Source organism: Chlorocebus sabaeus, chromosome 16 (assembly GCF_047675955.1).
Source record: "Chlorocebus sabaeus isolate Y175 chromosome 16, mChlSab1.0.hap1, whole genome shotgun sequence".
Classification (NCBI taxonomy): Eukaryota; Metazoa; Chordata; class Mammalia; order Primates; family Cercopithecidae; genus Chlorocebus; species Chlorocebus sabaeus.
In genome coordinates this window covers 34719268-34736051 of record NC_132919.1, presented here as the reverse complement: position 1 = coordinate 34736051, position 16784 = coordinate 34719268, and the positions used below count along the sequence as shown (strand labels likewise).

At 45.0% G+C, this 16784-nt stretch overlaps 1 protein-coding gene and 1 long non-coding RNA gene across 9 annotated transcripts in view; one reads left to right on the top strand and one right to left on the bottom strand.

Moving 5' to 3' along the window:
- Positions 1 to 16784, bottom strand: part of LOC103242770 (uncharacterized) — a 98470-nt gene that overhangs the window by 10140 nt on the left and 71546 nt on the right. The gene's annotated exons all lie outside the window — the stretch shown is intronic.
- Positions 1034 to 8354, top strand: LOC103242769 (C-C motif chemokine 4). The gene is made up of 3 exons (XM_008011112.3): positions 1034 to 3615; positions 4176 to 4290; positions 4852 to 8354. Exons 1-3 carry the CDS (start codon positions 3540 to 3542, stop codon positions 4937 to 4939), a joined length of 279 nt encoding a protein of 92 aa, XP_008009303.1. The 5' UTR covers positions 1034 to 3539; the 3' UTR covers positions 4940 to 8354.

The following is a 16784-nucleotide window of genomic DNA, read 5'->3' as shown; positions in this document are numbered from 1 at the left end:
ACACGGAACATTGCAGCTGGGGGCAAGGGTCTTGGAGAAGATCAGAACATTTGAAGCAAGAGCTGTTCAAAGAAAAGGGGGAGAGAACAGAGGAGAGAAGTGCAGCTTGTGTGTGCGGGTGGGGGAGTGAGGGAGAATGCTGAGGTAGGATGACCGTGTACTTTATGTAATGACCCTGAAGTACCCCAGGATGCTGCTCCAACCTCTCCTATGGCTCCCAGATGCTGTAGGTCCCTGTTTTTCCTTAATTTGTATTTTAGGTTCAGAGTTGCATGTGCAGGTTTGTTATATAGGTAAATTTTGTGTTGTAGGGATTTGGTGTACAGATTATTTTATCGCCCATGTAATAAGCATAGTACTCAATAGGTAGTTTTTTTTTTTATCTTCACCCTCCTCCTACCCTTCACCCTTAAGTAGGCCCTGGTATCTGCTGTTCACTTCTTTGTGTCCGTGTGTACTCAATGTTCAGCATCCACTTATAAGTGAGAACATGCAGTATTTGGTTTTCTGTTCCTGTGTTAGTTCACTTAGAATAATGGCCTCCAGCTCCATCCATGTTGCTGCAAAGGGCATGATCTTGTTCTTTTTTTTTTTTTTTTTTAATGACAGAAGTATTCCATGGCGCATATATATATATATATATATATATATATACCACATTTTCTTTATCCAGTCTACCATCGATGGGCATTTAGGTTGACTCCATGTCTTTGCTATTATGAATAGTGTTGCAATTAACATACATGTGCGCATGTCTTTATGGTAGAACGATTTATATTCCTTTGGGTATATACCCAATAATGAGATTGCTGGGTTGAATGGTAGTTCGGTTTTAAGTTCTTTGAGAAATCGCCAAACTGCTTCCCACGATGACTGAACTAATTTACATTCCCACCAGCAGTGTATAACTGTTCCTTTTCTCCACAACCTCACCAACATCTGTTATTTTTTGACTTTTTAAAATAGTCATCCTGATTGGTTTGAGATGGTATCTTATTGTGGTTTCCATTTGCATTTCTCTAATGTTTAGTGGTGTTGAGCATTTTTTGTATGTTTCTTGGCCAATATGTATGTCTTCTTTTGAAATATGTCTGTTTATGTTCAATGCCCACTTTTTAATGGAGTTGTTTGTTTTTTGCTTGTACATTTGTTTAAATTCCCTATAGATTCTGTATATTATTTGTCAGATACATAGTTTGTAAATATTTTCTCCCATTATGTAGGTTATCTCTTTACTCTGCTGATAGTTTCTTTTGCTGTGCAGAAGCTCTTTAGTTTAATTAGATCCCATTTATTAGTTTTTGGTTTTGTTGGGATTTGCTTTTGGCATCTTCATCATGAAATCTCTGCCAGATCCTATGCTCAGAATGGTATTGTCTAGGTTATCGTACAGGTTGTCATATTTTTTTAGTTTTATAGTTTTAGGTTTTACATTTAAGTCTTTAATCCATTGTGAGTTGATTTTTATACATGGGGTAAGGAAGGGGTCCAGTTTCAATCCTTTTATATGGCTAGCAAGTTATCCCAGTACCATTTATTGAATGGGAAGCCCTCTCCCCATTGCTTGTTTTTGTTAACTTTGTCAAAGATTGGATGGTTACAGGTATGCAGCATTATTTCTGAGCTCTCTATTTTGTTCTGTTGGTCTATGTGTCTGTTTTTGTACCAGTGCCATGCTGTTTTGGTTACTGTAGCACTGTAGTGTAGTTTGAAGTCATGGCTCCCTCTTTTTACTCTTCTTTTTTCTTTCTCAGAGAAGAGCATGTAATAATGTGGGGTTAGGGATGAGCAGGCGGATTAGAGTAGTAGAGGTAAAGGCAGATAGAGATCTTGATCCAATTATCTTCATTTCCTTCATTTGTCCAACTTTGCACACTCCTGTATGCAGGGCCTTTGTAAGCTTCACCTTCTGTACAGGTGCCCAGCAACTGTCAAACTAGCCAGAGCTTAACATGAGCACAGGCATTCCCTATGGACTGGCTGGGACACACCCACATCCTTAGATTCCACATTTTGTCTGTAACACGGATAAATTCATTACTAGGTATACAATTCTGTTTTGTTTTGTTTTGCTTTGCTTTGAGTCAGGGTCTCATTCTGTCATCCAAGCTGGAGTGCAGTGGGACAATCACCACTTACTGCAGCCTGGACTTTCCTGGGCTCAGGTAATCCTCCCACCTCAGCCTCTTGAGCAGCTGGGGCTACAGGTGTGCATCACCACTCCCAGCCAAATTTTTTCTTTTTTTGTAATGTAGAGACAGGGTTTCACCATGTTGCCCAGGCTGGTCTCGAACTTCTCGGCTTAAGCAATCTGCCTGCCTTGACCTCCCAAAGTGCTGGGATTACAGGTGTGAGGCCCTGCATCCAGCTCAATCCTGTTTTTATACTAGAAGAACATTCTCTATCTGGGTCTTCCAAACTTGATTATTACTGGTTTATTTGTCCTGTTCTTTTATTGGTCCAGAAAAATATCCTGAAATCTTTATTTCTCCTCCGTTCCCTCCTTGTTCTATCCTAGCTCTATCCCTTTCCTGAATTATCCCTTTGACTAGCTCTATCCCTTTCCTGAATTAAGTCCAAATACAATCGGTCTTTGAGTGTGGAATAGCTCCTAGCAGTCTATCAGTCAACGGTTTCTCTTTGTGGTCACACTCTATGTTTATTCTGGAGACTATAGCATGTAAAGAAAATGGACTTGGGAGTCAGACGAATCTTGATTCAAATCTTGGTAGTGCCATTCATCAGCTGTGTGGCACTGAGCGCATCAGTGGACCACTCTCTAATCCTCAATTGTCTTATCTGTAAAATGAGATTACACACCCCTGCCCAGGGTTATGGTAGGATTAGATATAATATGTGTAAGACAGCTTTCCCAGTGCCTGATACAAGGTAATTGTCCAATAAGAAGTTACAAATGTTCCTGAGTCACCCTTCTGGGTTCCTCTGCACATCCAATGCTGGACTCTTCATGCCCAAGGAAACATATGGGGCACAAAAGTCAGTGGCACTCAGCTCAGCAGAAGAGGCACAGGAAGGGGATGGGGGGTCCTGGCTCCCCCTTTGTCCTGGGGGCCAGGCTTGTGGCCAGCCTGGAAAGACTGACATGAACCCTCCAGCATCTGGGGGTGCCAACCACCAAGAGCAGCACAGTTCTTGTCTACAAGCCACTTGTAGCAGGTGTGAACATTTCATCTTTCCTCTGGGGGTTGCAACTCTCTCCCCAGTCTCGGTCGCTGCCTTTGGTTGTACCACTTCCCTTTTATTCTCCCCTGAACCTCCCTCATCTTTGCTCTATGGTGACATCGCTCTGGGGAAGAGAAGCTGAGAGGAACTCCTCACTCAGCTAGCTTCAGGAGCCATGACATCATCTCTACCATGGAAATTCCGCTCACTCTCCTGAGCCCCCACATTTGTCCCAGGCCTCGGAGTCTCTATAAAGAGAGATTCCCAACTCAGTATCAGCACAGGACACAGCTGGGTTCTGAAGCTTCTGAGTTCTGTAGCCTCACCTCTGAGAAAACCTCTCTTCCACCACCACCATGAAGCTGTGCGTAACTGTCCTGTCTGTCCTCGCGCTAGTAGCTGCCTTCTGCTCTCCAGCACTCTCAGCACCAAGTAAGTCTGCTTTCGCAGCTGCTATTTCCAGAGCCAAGATGTAGGCAAAATCTTTTTTTCTAGTTGTGGCTGCTCAAACAGTGGGATCTGGAGATAGGACAAAAGGCAGCTAGGAAGATGGTCATGAAATGTACTGCTAAATGTAGAGTCTAGTAGATATTCAATAACATTCAAGTTCCTATTTTCTTAAGAATGAGCAACCAGCAGAGGAAAAGGATGGGTGGGAAGTCAGACTGTTGAAGTGGCTCTGCTTCTAATTACTTGTTCAAGCAAGCCCTGTCCCTCTCTGTGCCTTGGTTTCCCCATCTGTCACATGAAGGGGGTCCGATGTGTTCTGAGACTGAATCCAGTTCCAGTCTTCTAGATTTCCTTCTTGTTCTTCTCTGAAGATCCACTATTCAGAATAAGACTCCTGCTCAGGTTAGGTGGGAATGGATACAAGGGACCTTCTTTGGGGTTCTGGTAGCTCCACAAAGATGCTCAATGAAGATGCAAAATTAGAAGCCAAAATAAACAGCTCCCATGTGCAGTGTTGATCTCACCCTGGCCTTTCCTTTCAGTGGGCTCAGACCCTCCCACCTCCTGCTGCTTTTCTTACACCGTGAGGAAGCTTCCTCGCAACTTTGTGGTAGATTACTACGAGACCAGCAGCCTCTGCTCCCAGCCAGCTGTGGTGTGAGTATCAACCCCTGGGCTGCTCTGGGAGGCAAGAGGGAGGGCTGGATTTTAAAAGGGGGCCTGTTTTGGGGAGGGGGTGATTGAGCAGTGGGGAGGCAGTTCTCAGGGCTGAAGGCTTCCCTGAGAGCAGTGAGGACACAGGTCATGAACTCACTTTTCAAGTGCTGAAGGCGGCTGAGTGGGAGCTGAGAGAGAAGGGGGTTCCTGGGGAGGAAGTTATCCAGAGGACAGGAAAGCAGGGGAAGTCGGACAGGTCCCATGAGATATGGACGATTTCTCAAACCGTGCTAGAAAGACCTGTGGAAGAGTCACTGCCAGGCTGGCAGGGAATGGGCAGATCTATTCATATTGATTGCAATGCCCATTTGTTCCTAATATGGGCAACCCTTGGGGCCCACAGCTAAATCCAGTGGGTGGAAGTTATAGGGAGTCTGGTTCCAGCGCTGCCCCAGGAAGGATCCCATATACCAGAGCTGCCCACATGGACCACGGTCAGGCAGAGGAAGATGACCTCGAAGGTTTCATGGGATTCTCATCTGTCCACTCCTTGTTCTACAGATTCCAGACCAAAAGAGGCAAGCAAGTCTGCGCTGACCCCAGTGAGACCTGGGTCCAGGAGTATGTTAATGACCTGGAACTGAACTGAGCTGCTCAGAGACAGGAAGTCTTCAGGGAAGGTCACCTGAGCCTGGATGCTTCTCCATGAGACGCATCTTCTCCACACTCAGGACTCCTCTCCGCAGTTCCTGTCCCTTCTCTTAATTTAATCTAGGTACTGTGTTATTGTATTAGGTGTTATTTGCATTATTTATATTTGTTTAGCCAAAGGATAAGTGTCCCCTGTGGGGATGGTCCACTGTCACTGTTTCTCTGCTGTTGCAAATACATGGATAACACCGTTAATTCCATGTGTTTTCATAATAAAACTTCAAAATAAAATGCAGTTTCTTTGTGATTTTAATTTGATTTGGGGGTAAAAGGAATTGCCTGGTACTTTTGGGCGGGGGCAAACTACAGTTTCTAAAAGGAGTAAGATTGAGAAATTGCTGAGTTCTTAATATGAGCTCTGGGCTGAGCACTCTTCATACATGCTCTCACTGCGTACTTTCAACAAGGGTTTTTACACCCTTATGAAGTAGGGACTGTTGTCCCCAGTTTCACAGTTAAGGAAACAGAGGCACAGAGAGGTGAAGTGACTTGTTGAGGCTCGTAGGTCTGCTTGGGGAGTGTCATGAAAGAATGCCCCAAAAAAGGAGCTTATCATTTCAACATCTTGAGAGGAAGTTGTAAACAGGGGAAGTAGCACAGCAAAGGGGGAAGAAGAGTGAGAAAGTGACTTCATCCTCTTATTATCAGCATAACATTGGGAAAGTCATCTCGCCTTATTAGAACTCAGTGTTCACACCTGTGAAATGCGGATACTATTAAACACTGTGAAGGGCTGTTATAAGGTGATATGTAAAGCATCCATCATGGGACTGGGCACCTGGAAGATTCTCTCCTTCCCTCTGTGAGCTTCAGCCTTTTCAAATAAAATGGACCCAGCAATTATCAGGATCATCATGAGGATTAGATTAGTTGACAGATCAGCACTCTTAAAGCCCAAGCTACTGTGAAGTGTTGTCATGAGGACAGAGGGATGGAGGTCTGGTTTTTTTTTATTTTTATTTTTTGAAACAGAGTCTTGCTCTGTTGCCCAGGCTGGAGTGCGGTGGCGCGATCTCAGCTCACTGAAAGTTCCGCCTCCTGGGTTCATGCCATTCTCCTGCCTCAGCCTCCTGAGTAGCTGGGACCACAAGTGCCCACCACCACACCACGCCGGGCTAATTTTTGTATGTTTAATAGAGACAGGGTTTCACTGTGTTAGCCAGGATGGTCTCGATCTCCTGACCTCATGATCCGTCTTCCTAGGGCTCCCAAACTGCTGGGATTACAGGCATGAGCCACTGCGCCCAGCCAGAGGTCTGGTTTTGTTTGGAAGTGTTGCAGGAGTAACCTAAAGCCACTTCTACTTAATTATCCTTCAATCAGAACTGCCTATTCCATGGGTTAGAGACAACACGGCTCCGAAACAGAATTACATGCACAATAAAGCCTGATCCTCAGGACATAGACTCGTGGTCTACTAAAGCTAAAAGGAAACTTTAGACCATCTGGTCCAAGCCTCTCATTTTATGGAAACTGAGGGCCAAGACCTGGAAGTAACATGCCACATGTCACTCAGCAAGTACATAGCAGAGCAGGACCCTGGCCAGTGCCAGCTCCCAGGCTCGGGCCCTTTCCTGCACACCTTCCCTAGTGACACCCTCTGGGGTCCTCAAAAGGGAGACCAGTTGAGTAAGGACAAGGCCGAGAATACCTTGAAAATCCTTTGAGTGTTCTTAGTCCTATGCAAAAGCAGAAGTGGGGCCCTGTACTTCTCTGGGGAAAACAGACACAATTCCCTTTCTGTCCTGCCCTTAGTCACCTCCATCATTCCAGAGCCCCAGTGGAAGCCTCCTTCAGATTCTGCTGGCACTGAGAGAAGGAGGTTAGGGGGCAGAGCTCATCCAAAACAGGTGTGAGAAGAGGCTAACAGCAAAGAATGTGCCTGGCCGTAGTTTCTGCTTTCATTTGCCTAGATCTGAGCTGTCTAATATGTTAGCCACTGGCCAAAGCAGCTATTTACATTCTCATTGCATTTAATTAAAATGAAATAAAATTTAAAATTTAGTTCCTGAGTCACACTAGTCACATTTCAAGTGCTCAGCAACCCTTGGCAACATGGTTAGTTCCCATGTTGGACAGCACGGATTTTGGACTTTCTGTCCATCATTGCAGAAAGTTCCGCTTGAGAGCACTCTCCTAGAATGTTCTCAGAGCCTACAGAAAGTGAAGGGAGGGGCAATTGGGATGGCCTGTAACATTAAGGTGTGGATTTGGAGAAAGATACACAATTCTATTATAGGGGATGGGATGGGAGAGAGAATGGATGACCCCAGGCCAGAGACAAGGTATAGATCACTATGGTAGCTGAATAATGGCCTCCAAGACATCCACATCCTATTCCCCAGAACCTGTGAATGTCACTTCATATGGCAGAAGGGACTCTGGAGATATGATCAAGTTATGGATCTTGAGATGAGTGGTTGCTTTGAATTACCTGATCAGGCCCTAAATGTAGTTGTAAATGTCCTTATAAGAGGGAGGAAGAGAAAAATGTGGCAATAGCGGAGAAGGTAGCAATGTGACCAGAGAAGCAAGATAGTATGCTGCTGGCTTGGAAGATGGAGGAAGAGGCCAGGAGCCAAGAGGTGTTAGGATGCAGCTCTAGAAGCTGGAAAAGGCAAGGAAGTGGTTCCCCCACTAGAGCCTCCAGAGGGAGTGCGGCCCAGGGAAACTAGTTTCAGACTTCTCACCTCCCGAACTTTAAGAGAATAAATACATGGTTATAAGATGCTAACTGTGTGGTAATTTTTTTTTTGCAGCAGTAGGAAACAAATACAACCACCAACTGACGCATCACCAATAGTGAGCCCCAATAGCTCAGTGTGGCAGGAAAGGGAGCATTCTAGAGGGTGAGCCAAACCTCCCTGCAGGAGGGACCCAGGGTGAGAGGGACACACCTCAAGATGAACTATAATGAGGAGAGGCGTCCCAAGGGGAGATCTGCTTCAGCAACTGAGTTCTGGGGCTGAGGCATGACCCAAGGTCCAAGACCCTTAGGAAGCATGCCTCTTCTAGAGACACCTAGGGTGCTCTGAGGGGTCCTGGATTCCTATCTGGGAGAGTCCATCCTCTCATCTGTCAGATGCAGCCCAGAGCAGAGCCATGACCTGTCTCTGGTTCATCGTTAGTGAGCAGGCAGGGCTAGGGCCAGAATCAAGGTCTCCTCCCTCACGATGGAGTCCCTTTCCCACTCAGCAAATGGGAAGGAAGGAGCTCAGCTCCACAGAGGCAGGACCACCAGGGAAGGCTGCAGGAGCCTGGGCAGCCTCATGAAGAAATGCTTCACCAGGAATTACAAACGGCAGCACGGAATCCTCGAAGTGTGGCAATGTGGGACTTCACCTGTTGCACAATACGAGACTGTTTTTTCCTTTCTCCTCTTTTCATACAACTTCCTTTTCTCACCCTGGGCCCAGAGAGCTGGAATCTGCTTACTTGACATTCCAGTTGAGGTTTCTCCAGGTTTCTGGGTGGGGGCAAAAGCCAGAACAGACAAAGCAGGACACTCAATAGGAACTATGGATTATGGAGCAATCTCTAGACATCCGGCCTGTCTTCCTGCTCCTTGCAGTGCCCGCCTCCCCCAGCTCACTCTCCAGTGGACACGTTCATGCAAACATGTCCTTATCCCCCATCGCACCTCAACCTGGAACCCTCCATCGTGCTCCCATTGACACAGGCATTTTCCTCCAACGAGGCCAGGAGCCAAGCAAGCAGAGGCAGGGATCAAGGGAGCAAGATGAGCTGAGGATGGTGACAAAGCCACAGCTCTTCCTGGAGGCTGAGACCAGCGACCAGTAGCAGTCCTGTGCTGCAGTCTGCATTCACCCTTTACAGACTTGAGGGCCTTAATGCCCTCTCTTTCCCACTTATATCTACCTATTCTCCCATCTAAACTCCTTCCCACTTGGGTTCCCACTGAGTAGCATACAGGAAAATTGAAGACAAGAACTGAGAGACAAAATCATGGTGCATTTTTCTACCTTTTAAATAGTTTCATTTTTAGATACAGTCAACACGTTGTATATGTGGGTTCCACAACTGTGGATTCAACCAATGATGGATGGAAAATATTTGAGGAAAAAAACCCACAATCGGTCAAATGTAGTGGCTCACACCTGTAATCTCAGCACTTTGGGAGGCCAAGGTGGGAGGAATATTTGAACTTAGGAATTCGAAACCAACCTGGGCAACATAACAAGACCCTGTCTCTACAAAAAAGTACCAAAATTAGCTGGGTGAGGTGGCACATGTCTGTAGTCCCAGCTACTTGGGAGGCTGAGGCAGGAGGATCGCTTGAGCCCAGGAGGCAGAAGTTACAAACAGCTCAGATGACGTGACTGCACTCCAGCCTGGGCGCTAGAGCAATATCCTGCTCAAAAACTAAAAAATTTAAAAAAATAAAAAATAAAAAAATGCAGTATAACAACCATCTACGTTTACATGTATTAATAGCATTTACATTGTTTAGATATTCTAAGTAATCTAGAGATTAAAGTATAGGAGAGGATATGCATAGGTTATGGGCAAATACTATACTATGTTATGTCAGAGACTCGAGCATATGTAGATTTTGGAAGCCATCAGAATTCCTAGAACCAATCCCCTGTGGATACCAAGGGATGACTCTATATGATAAGTGTGTAAAATATATATATATAGGAGGAACGAGAAAATCAAAATTAATTTTTTTCAGGAAAGATGGGCTTGATGGGACTTGATGGAGGATGGTCTGGGAGACTCTCCCCTTCTATGGAAACATTCCCCATTGGGAGACCAGCACAGCTGCAGGGAAATCATTTCTTCAGGCTGTGTTAGTTGCTTCTAAATCTGAGGACCCTATGTCCCTGGGCTCCTCAAGGAGACGTTTGTTATTTACAGTGACTCCTGATTCATTTCCTTCGGGGGTCCTCTTGTCTTTCTGCTAGGGACTTGGAAAAGGAAAAATGGGCCTAGCCTCCCAGCCTACATCTTTCTCCTCTGTTGAATGTTTCCTTGTGATTGTGTAAGTTAACACTTAATAAATCCCACATATATGTATATATGTACATATATATGGGATATATATATATATATGGGATTTATATATATGTGGGATTTATATATATATATGTGGGATTTATTTATTTTTATTTATATCATATATTTATTTATATATATCCTATTTTTAAAATATATATATATATCCTATTAGTTCTGTCCCTCTAAGAGTACCCTGACTAACACAGATTTTGGTACTGGGGTGGTTCTAGAGAAACAGAATATTAAGGATGGAGTTCTTTCAATGGTTTTGGGGTTTCTAGAGTTGGCTGCTTAATATGGTTAGACCCCAAAATGCTAAGGACTCTACATCTCATAGTATGGAGAACACTGATAGTCCTTGGTGTGAACTGTTTAGAGTTAAGCAAGGTAAATGCATTTGACATGCTTGATTCACTTCTTGTGAGTGGCAAGGAGTTTAATGATTCTATACATAATACCTTTGACCATATGTGGAGAACCAAGGAATATAATGAAGCTGGTTGGTTGCCCCTGAGTTCAATAGACAAAGTAATGAAAGAAAATGATGAACTCAGGGATTCTGTCTCCTGGCTTCAGAAGCGGATACTGAGCCTCAAATCTGCTAAGATTGACCTGAGTGAGACCCTTATCTCCTGTACAGAAAGAGCTGAAATTGTGAAAAAACTGACACAAACTCTTATTGTGCAAGTGGCTGACCTGCAACAAAAGGCACATGTATAGCCTCACCAGGTGTCTACTGTTAAAGTGAGGGCATTGATTGGAAAATAATAGGACCCTGCTACTTGGAATGGGGAAATGTGGGAGGACCCAGATGAAGCTGGGGTCACTGAGTTTGTAAACTCTGATGAACCTCTTTTGCCAGAAGGAACAGCTTCCCCATCTCCAGTAGTGGCAACATCCACTCCCCGACCCATGTTGCCATCAGCCTTTCCTCCTTTGTCTGAGGAGATAAAGCCTGTACTGCCTCAGGCAACAGAGATGGCCTCCCCTGAGGCAGTTGCCAGGCAAAATAATGTTGATTCTCCTCAGGAGCCACCCCAACACCCCTGTTTCCTGGTCCACTACATTGATGACAGTATAGGCCTGTAACTAGACTAAAGTCTGGTCCATTACATTGATGACAGTGTACACCTGTAACTAAAGTCCTGGTGGGCCCCTGGAGGTAAGGTTGAGAGTGTGACCCATGAGGAGGTGCACGGCACTTTAAAAGAACTATTTGAATTCTCTAATTTATAAAAACAGCAATCTGGAGAACAGGCATGGGAACTGATGTTACGAATATGGGATAATGATGGAAGGAACATAGAGTTGGATCAGGCTGAATTTATTGATGTGGGCCCACTAAGTAGGGACTCTGCATTTAATATTGCAGCTTGGAGAGTTACAAAAGATTGTAATAGTTTATTTGCTTGGTTAGCTGAAATATGGACTAAAAGATGGCCCACCGGGAGTGAGCTGGAAATGCCTGATTTCTCTTGGATGAATGTACACGAAGGGATCAATTGGCTTAAGGAGATTGGGATGGTGGAGTGGATTAGTAACTTTAGACCTACTCATCCCAATGGGGAGGGTCCAGAAGATTATACCCTTGACCAATGCCTTGAGAAATAGATTTGTGAGTGCAGCACCAGCATCTTTGAAGAGCCCTGTGATTGCTCTTCTCTGTATGTCACATTTAATGGTGGGAACTGCAGTCACTCAACTACAAAATTTAAATACAATGGAAATAATTGGATCCCAAGGTAGCAGGGGCTAAGTGGCAGCACTCAACCATCAAAGGCAAGGTGGGCATAGCTACTGTAATGGACAGCAGAGGCAAAGTGGCAATCAGAATAATCTGGAATAATCTGACTCGTGTAGAGCTCTGGCATTGGCTAATTAATCACAGTGTTCCTAGAAGTGAAGTTGGTAGGAAGCCTACTGCATTCCTACTGAAATTTTACTGAGAACTTCCAGGGCGAATGGACAAAAGACTAATTTGAATTGTAAAAACAGAGAATCATGACCCCTCAATCAATTTCCAGGATTGAGCCTGTTTAGAGACCCAGAACCCCTTGAATGAAGGGGAGGCCAGGTCCCCTTGAGGAAGGACCCCACTACATTATTGACAATTTAGGCAGTGAATCTTTCTCCCATCCTTCCCCAAGGAGACCTCCAGCCTTTTACTAGGGTAACCATGCATTGAGGAAGGAGAAATGATCATAAATTTCGGGGACTTCTGGACACTGGCTCTGATTTGGTGTTGATTCCAGGGGACCCAAAATGTCACTGTGGTCCTCCAGTTAAAGTAGGGGCTTATGGAGGTCAGGTAATTAATGGAGTTTTAGCTCAGGTCTGACTTACAGTGGGCCCAGTGGGTCCCTGGACTCATGCTGTGGTCATTTCCCCAGTGACAGAATGCATAATTGGCATAGACATACTCAGTAACTGGCAGAACCTCTACATTGGCTCCCTGACTGGAAGGGTGAGGGCTAATATGGTGGGAAAGGCCAAATGGAAGCCATTAAAGCTGCCACCACCTAGAAAAACAGTAAATCAAAAACAATATCACATCCCTGGAGGAATTGCAATTAGTGCTACCATCAAGGACTTGAAGGATGCAGGGATGGTGATTCCCACCACATATCCATTTAAGCCTCCCATTTGGCCTGTGCAGATGACGGATCTTGGAGAATGACAGTGGATTATCGTAAGCTTAACCAAGTGGTGACTCCAATTGTAGCTGGTTTCCAATGAAACCAGATGTGATTTCATTGCTTGAGCAAATTAACATGTCTCCTGGTACCTGGTGTGCAGTTATTGACTTAGCAAATGCCTTTCTCTCCATTCCTGTCCACAAGGCCCACCAGAAGCAATTTGCCTTCAGCTGGCAAGGCCAGCAATATACCTTTACTGTCCCACCTCAGGGGTATATCAACTCTCTGGCTTTGTGTCATAATATTATTCAGAAAGACCTTGATCACTTTTGGCTTCTGAAAGATATCCCACTGGTCCATTACAATGATGACATTATGCTGATTGGATCCAGTGAGCAAGAAGTAGCAAACACACTGGACTTATTGGTGAGACATTTGCATGCCAGAGGATGGGAAATAAATCTGACTAAAATTCAGGGTCATTCTACCTCAGTAAAATTTCTAGGGGTTCAGTGGTGTGGGGCCTGTCAAGATATTCTTTCTAAGGCAAAGGATAAGTTGCTGCATTTGCTCCTCCTACAACCAAGAAAGAGGTACAATGCCTAGTGGGCCTACTTGGATTTTGGAGACAACACATTCCTCAATTTGGTGTGTTACTCTGGCCCATTTATCGAGTGACCTGAAAGGCTGCCAGTTCTGAGTGGGATCCAGAACAGGAAAAGGCTCTGCAACAGGTACAGACTGCTGTGCAAGCTGCTATGCCACTTGGGCCATATGACAAGCAGATCCAATGGTGTCTGAGGTGTCAGTGGCAAATAGGGATGCTGTTTGGAGCCTTTGGCAGGCTCTCATAGATGAATCAATGCAGAGGCCTCTAGGATTTTGGAGCAAGGCCCTGCCATCTTCTTCAGATAACTACTCTCCTTTTGAGAGGCAGCTCTTGGCCTGTTACTGGGCTTTGATGGAAACTGAACGTTTAACTATGGGTCATCAAGTCACCATGTGACCTGAACTGCCTATCATGAGCTGGGTGTTTTCTGACCCATCTAGCCATAAAGTTGGCCACGCACAGCAGCATTCCATCCTCAAATGAAAGTGGTATATATGTGATTGGCCTTGAGCAGGTCCTGAAGGCCGAGTAAGTTACATGAGGACATGGCTCAAATGCCCATGGTCTCCACTCCTGCCACCCTGCCTTCTCTCCCCCAGCCTGCACCAGTGACCTCATGGGGAGTACCCTATGATCAATTGACAGAGGAAGAGAAGACTAAGGCCAGGTTCACAGATGGTTCTCCATGATACACAGGCACCACCCGAAAGCAGATAGCTGCAGCACTACAGCCTCTTTCTAGGACATCCCTGAAGGATAGCAGTGAAGGGAAATGTTCCCAGTGGGCAGAATTTCAAGCAGTGCACCTGGTTGTGCACTTTGCATGAAAGGAGAAATGGACAAATGTGCAATTATATATTGATTCCTGGGTTGTAGCCAATGGCTTGGCTCGATGGTCAGGGACTTGGAAAAAGCATGATTGGGAAATTGGTGACAAATAAATTTGGGGAAGAAGTATGTAGATGGACCTTTTTGAGTGGTCAAAAACTGTGAAGATATTTGTATCCCATGTGAGTGCTCACCAACAGGTGACCTCAGTGGAGGAGGAGTTTAATAATCAAGTGAGTAGGATGAGCCGTAATGTGGACACCCTCAGCCTCTTTCCCCAGCCTCCCCTGTCACTGCCCAATGGACCCATGAACAAAGTGGCCATGGTGGCAGGGATGGAGGTTATGCATGGGTTCAGCAAGATGGACTTCCACTCACCAAGACTGACCGGGCTATGGCCACTGCTGAGTGTCCAACTTGCCAGCAACAGAGACCAACACTGAGCCCTCAATATGGCACCATTCCTCGGAGTGATCAGCCAGCCACCTGGTGGCAGGTTGATTATATTGGACCTCTTCCATCATGGAAAGGGCAGAGGTTTGTCCTCACTGGAATAGACACTTACTCCTGATACAGGTTTGCCTATCCTGTATGCAGTGCTTCTGCCAAGACTACCATCCATGGACTCATGGAACTGCCTTATCCACCAGCATGGCATTCCACACAGCATTGCCTCTGACCAGGGCACTCACTTTGCAGTTAACGAAGTGTGGCAGTGGGCTCATGCTCATGGAATTCACTGGTCTTACCTTGTACCCCATCATCCTGAAGCAGCTGGACTGATAGAATGGTGGAATGGCATTTCGGAGTCACAATGCCAATGCCAACTAGTTCACAATACTTTGCAGGGTTGCGGCAAAGTTCTCCAGAAGGCCGTGTATGCTCTGAATCAGCCTCCAATATATGGTACTGTTTCTCCTATAGCCAGGATTCAGGGGTCCAGGAATCAAGGGGTGGAAGTGGAAGTGGCACCACTCACCATCAACCCTACTGATCCACCAGCAAAATTTTTGCTTCCTATTCCCACAACATTGTGTTCTGCTGGCCTAGAGGTCTTAGTTCCAGAGGGAGGAACACTGCCGCCATGAGACACAATGACGATTCCATTAAACTGGAAGTTAAGATTGCCACAGGGACACTTTGGGCTCCTCCTACCTTTCAGTCAACAGGCTAAGAATGGAGTTACAGTGTTGGCTGGGGTGATTGACCCAAACTATCATAATGAAATCAGACTACTACTCCACAACAGAGGTAAGAAGGAGTATTCATGGAATACAGGAGATCCACTAGGGAGTCTCTTAGTATTACCATGCCCTGTGATTAACGTCAATGGGAAACTACAACAGCCCAATCCAGGCAGGACTGCAAATGACCCAGACCCTTCAGGAATGAAGGTTTGGGTCACTCCACCAGGAAAACAAACAAACAAACAAACAAAACAACAACAGCAAAAACAAGACTTACTGAGGTTCTTGGTGAAAGCTAAGGGAATACAGAGTGGGGAGTAGAAGGTAGTCATCAATACCAGCTACGACCACATGACCAGCTGCAGAAATGAGGACTGTAACTGTCATGAGTATTTTCTCCTTCTTTTGTTAAAAACATGTTTGTGCATGTCTAGACTTGTACTAAGAAAATATCTTCATTTTATTTTCTTTTTCTTTTCCTTTATTATGTGACATAAGATTTATTGGCTTCACATCAGCATTTAAGTATTGTTCACTGTATGTAATAGTATTTGGGTTGGGGATTGGTGTGTTTCTGGTTGTGCAAAGGATAATTGTATTATGTTACACGTAATTATGACCTCATTACTGTCTTTATTTGAAGATCATGTATGATCTCAGGAGATGTGTATGGTTTAAGTTGACAAGGGGTGGACTTGTGATGGTTAATACTGAGTGTCAAATTGATTGGATTGAGGGATACAAAGTATTAATCCTGGGTGTGTCTGTGGGTGTTGCCAAAAGAAATTAACATTTGGGTCAGCAGGCTGGGGAAGGCAGATCCACCCTTAATCTGGTGGGTACAATCTAATCAGCTTCCAGTGAATATAAAGCAGCCTGAAAAACGTGAAAAGGAGAGATGGACCTGGCCTCCCAGCCTACATCTTTCTCCCATGCTGGATGCTTCCTGCCTTCGAACATCGGACTCCAAGTTCTTCAGTTTGGGAACTCGGACTGGCCCTCCTTGCTCCTCAGCTTGCAGATGGCCTATTGTGGGACCCTGTGATCATGTAAGTTAATACTTAATAAATCCCCTTTACATCTGTCTATCTATGTATCTGTCTGTCTGTCTGTCTCTCTGTCAATCATCTATCTATCCAATTAGTTCTGTCCCTCTAAGAGAACCCTCACTAATACAGTGGCCATGGAATAAAGCCTGCACTACTTGACATTCACTTTTGGTTTTGTATATTGACTTCACAGCACTGAACAGGGAAAGACTCCATTTGTATGGGGACCAACTTTGTTGTATCATATCCAGTTCCCTTTCCTAGAAGCAATGAATAATTGCTGCCACTTTTTTATGAATGCATCTGGAGATTCCCCAGCCTTTTAGAAGTGTCAGAGAAGGGAACAGCAAATGCGATAATGGGGACTGCCCAAATGATCAGGGCCTTAGGCTTCCAGCCTTTATCCTGAAAGTACTTTAGTCCTCTCCTCCTACAGGCCTAGATTTACAAA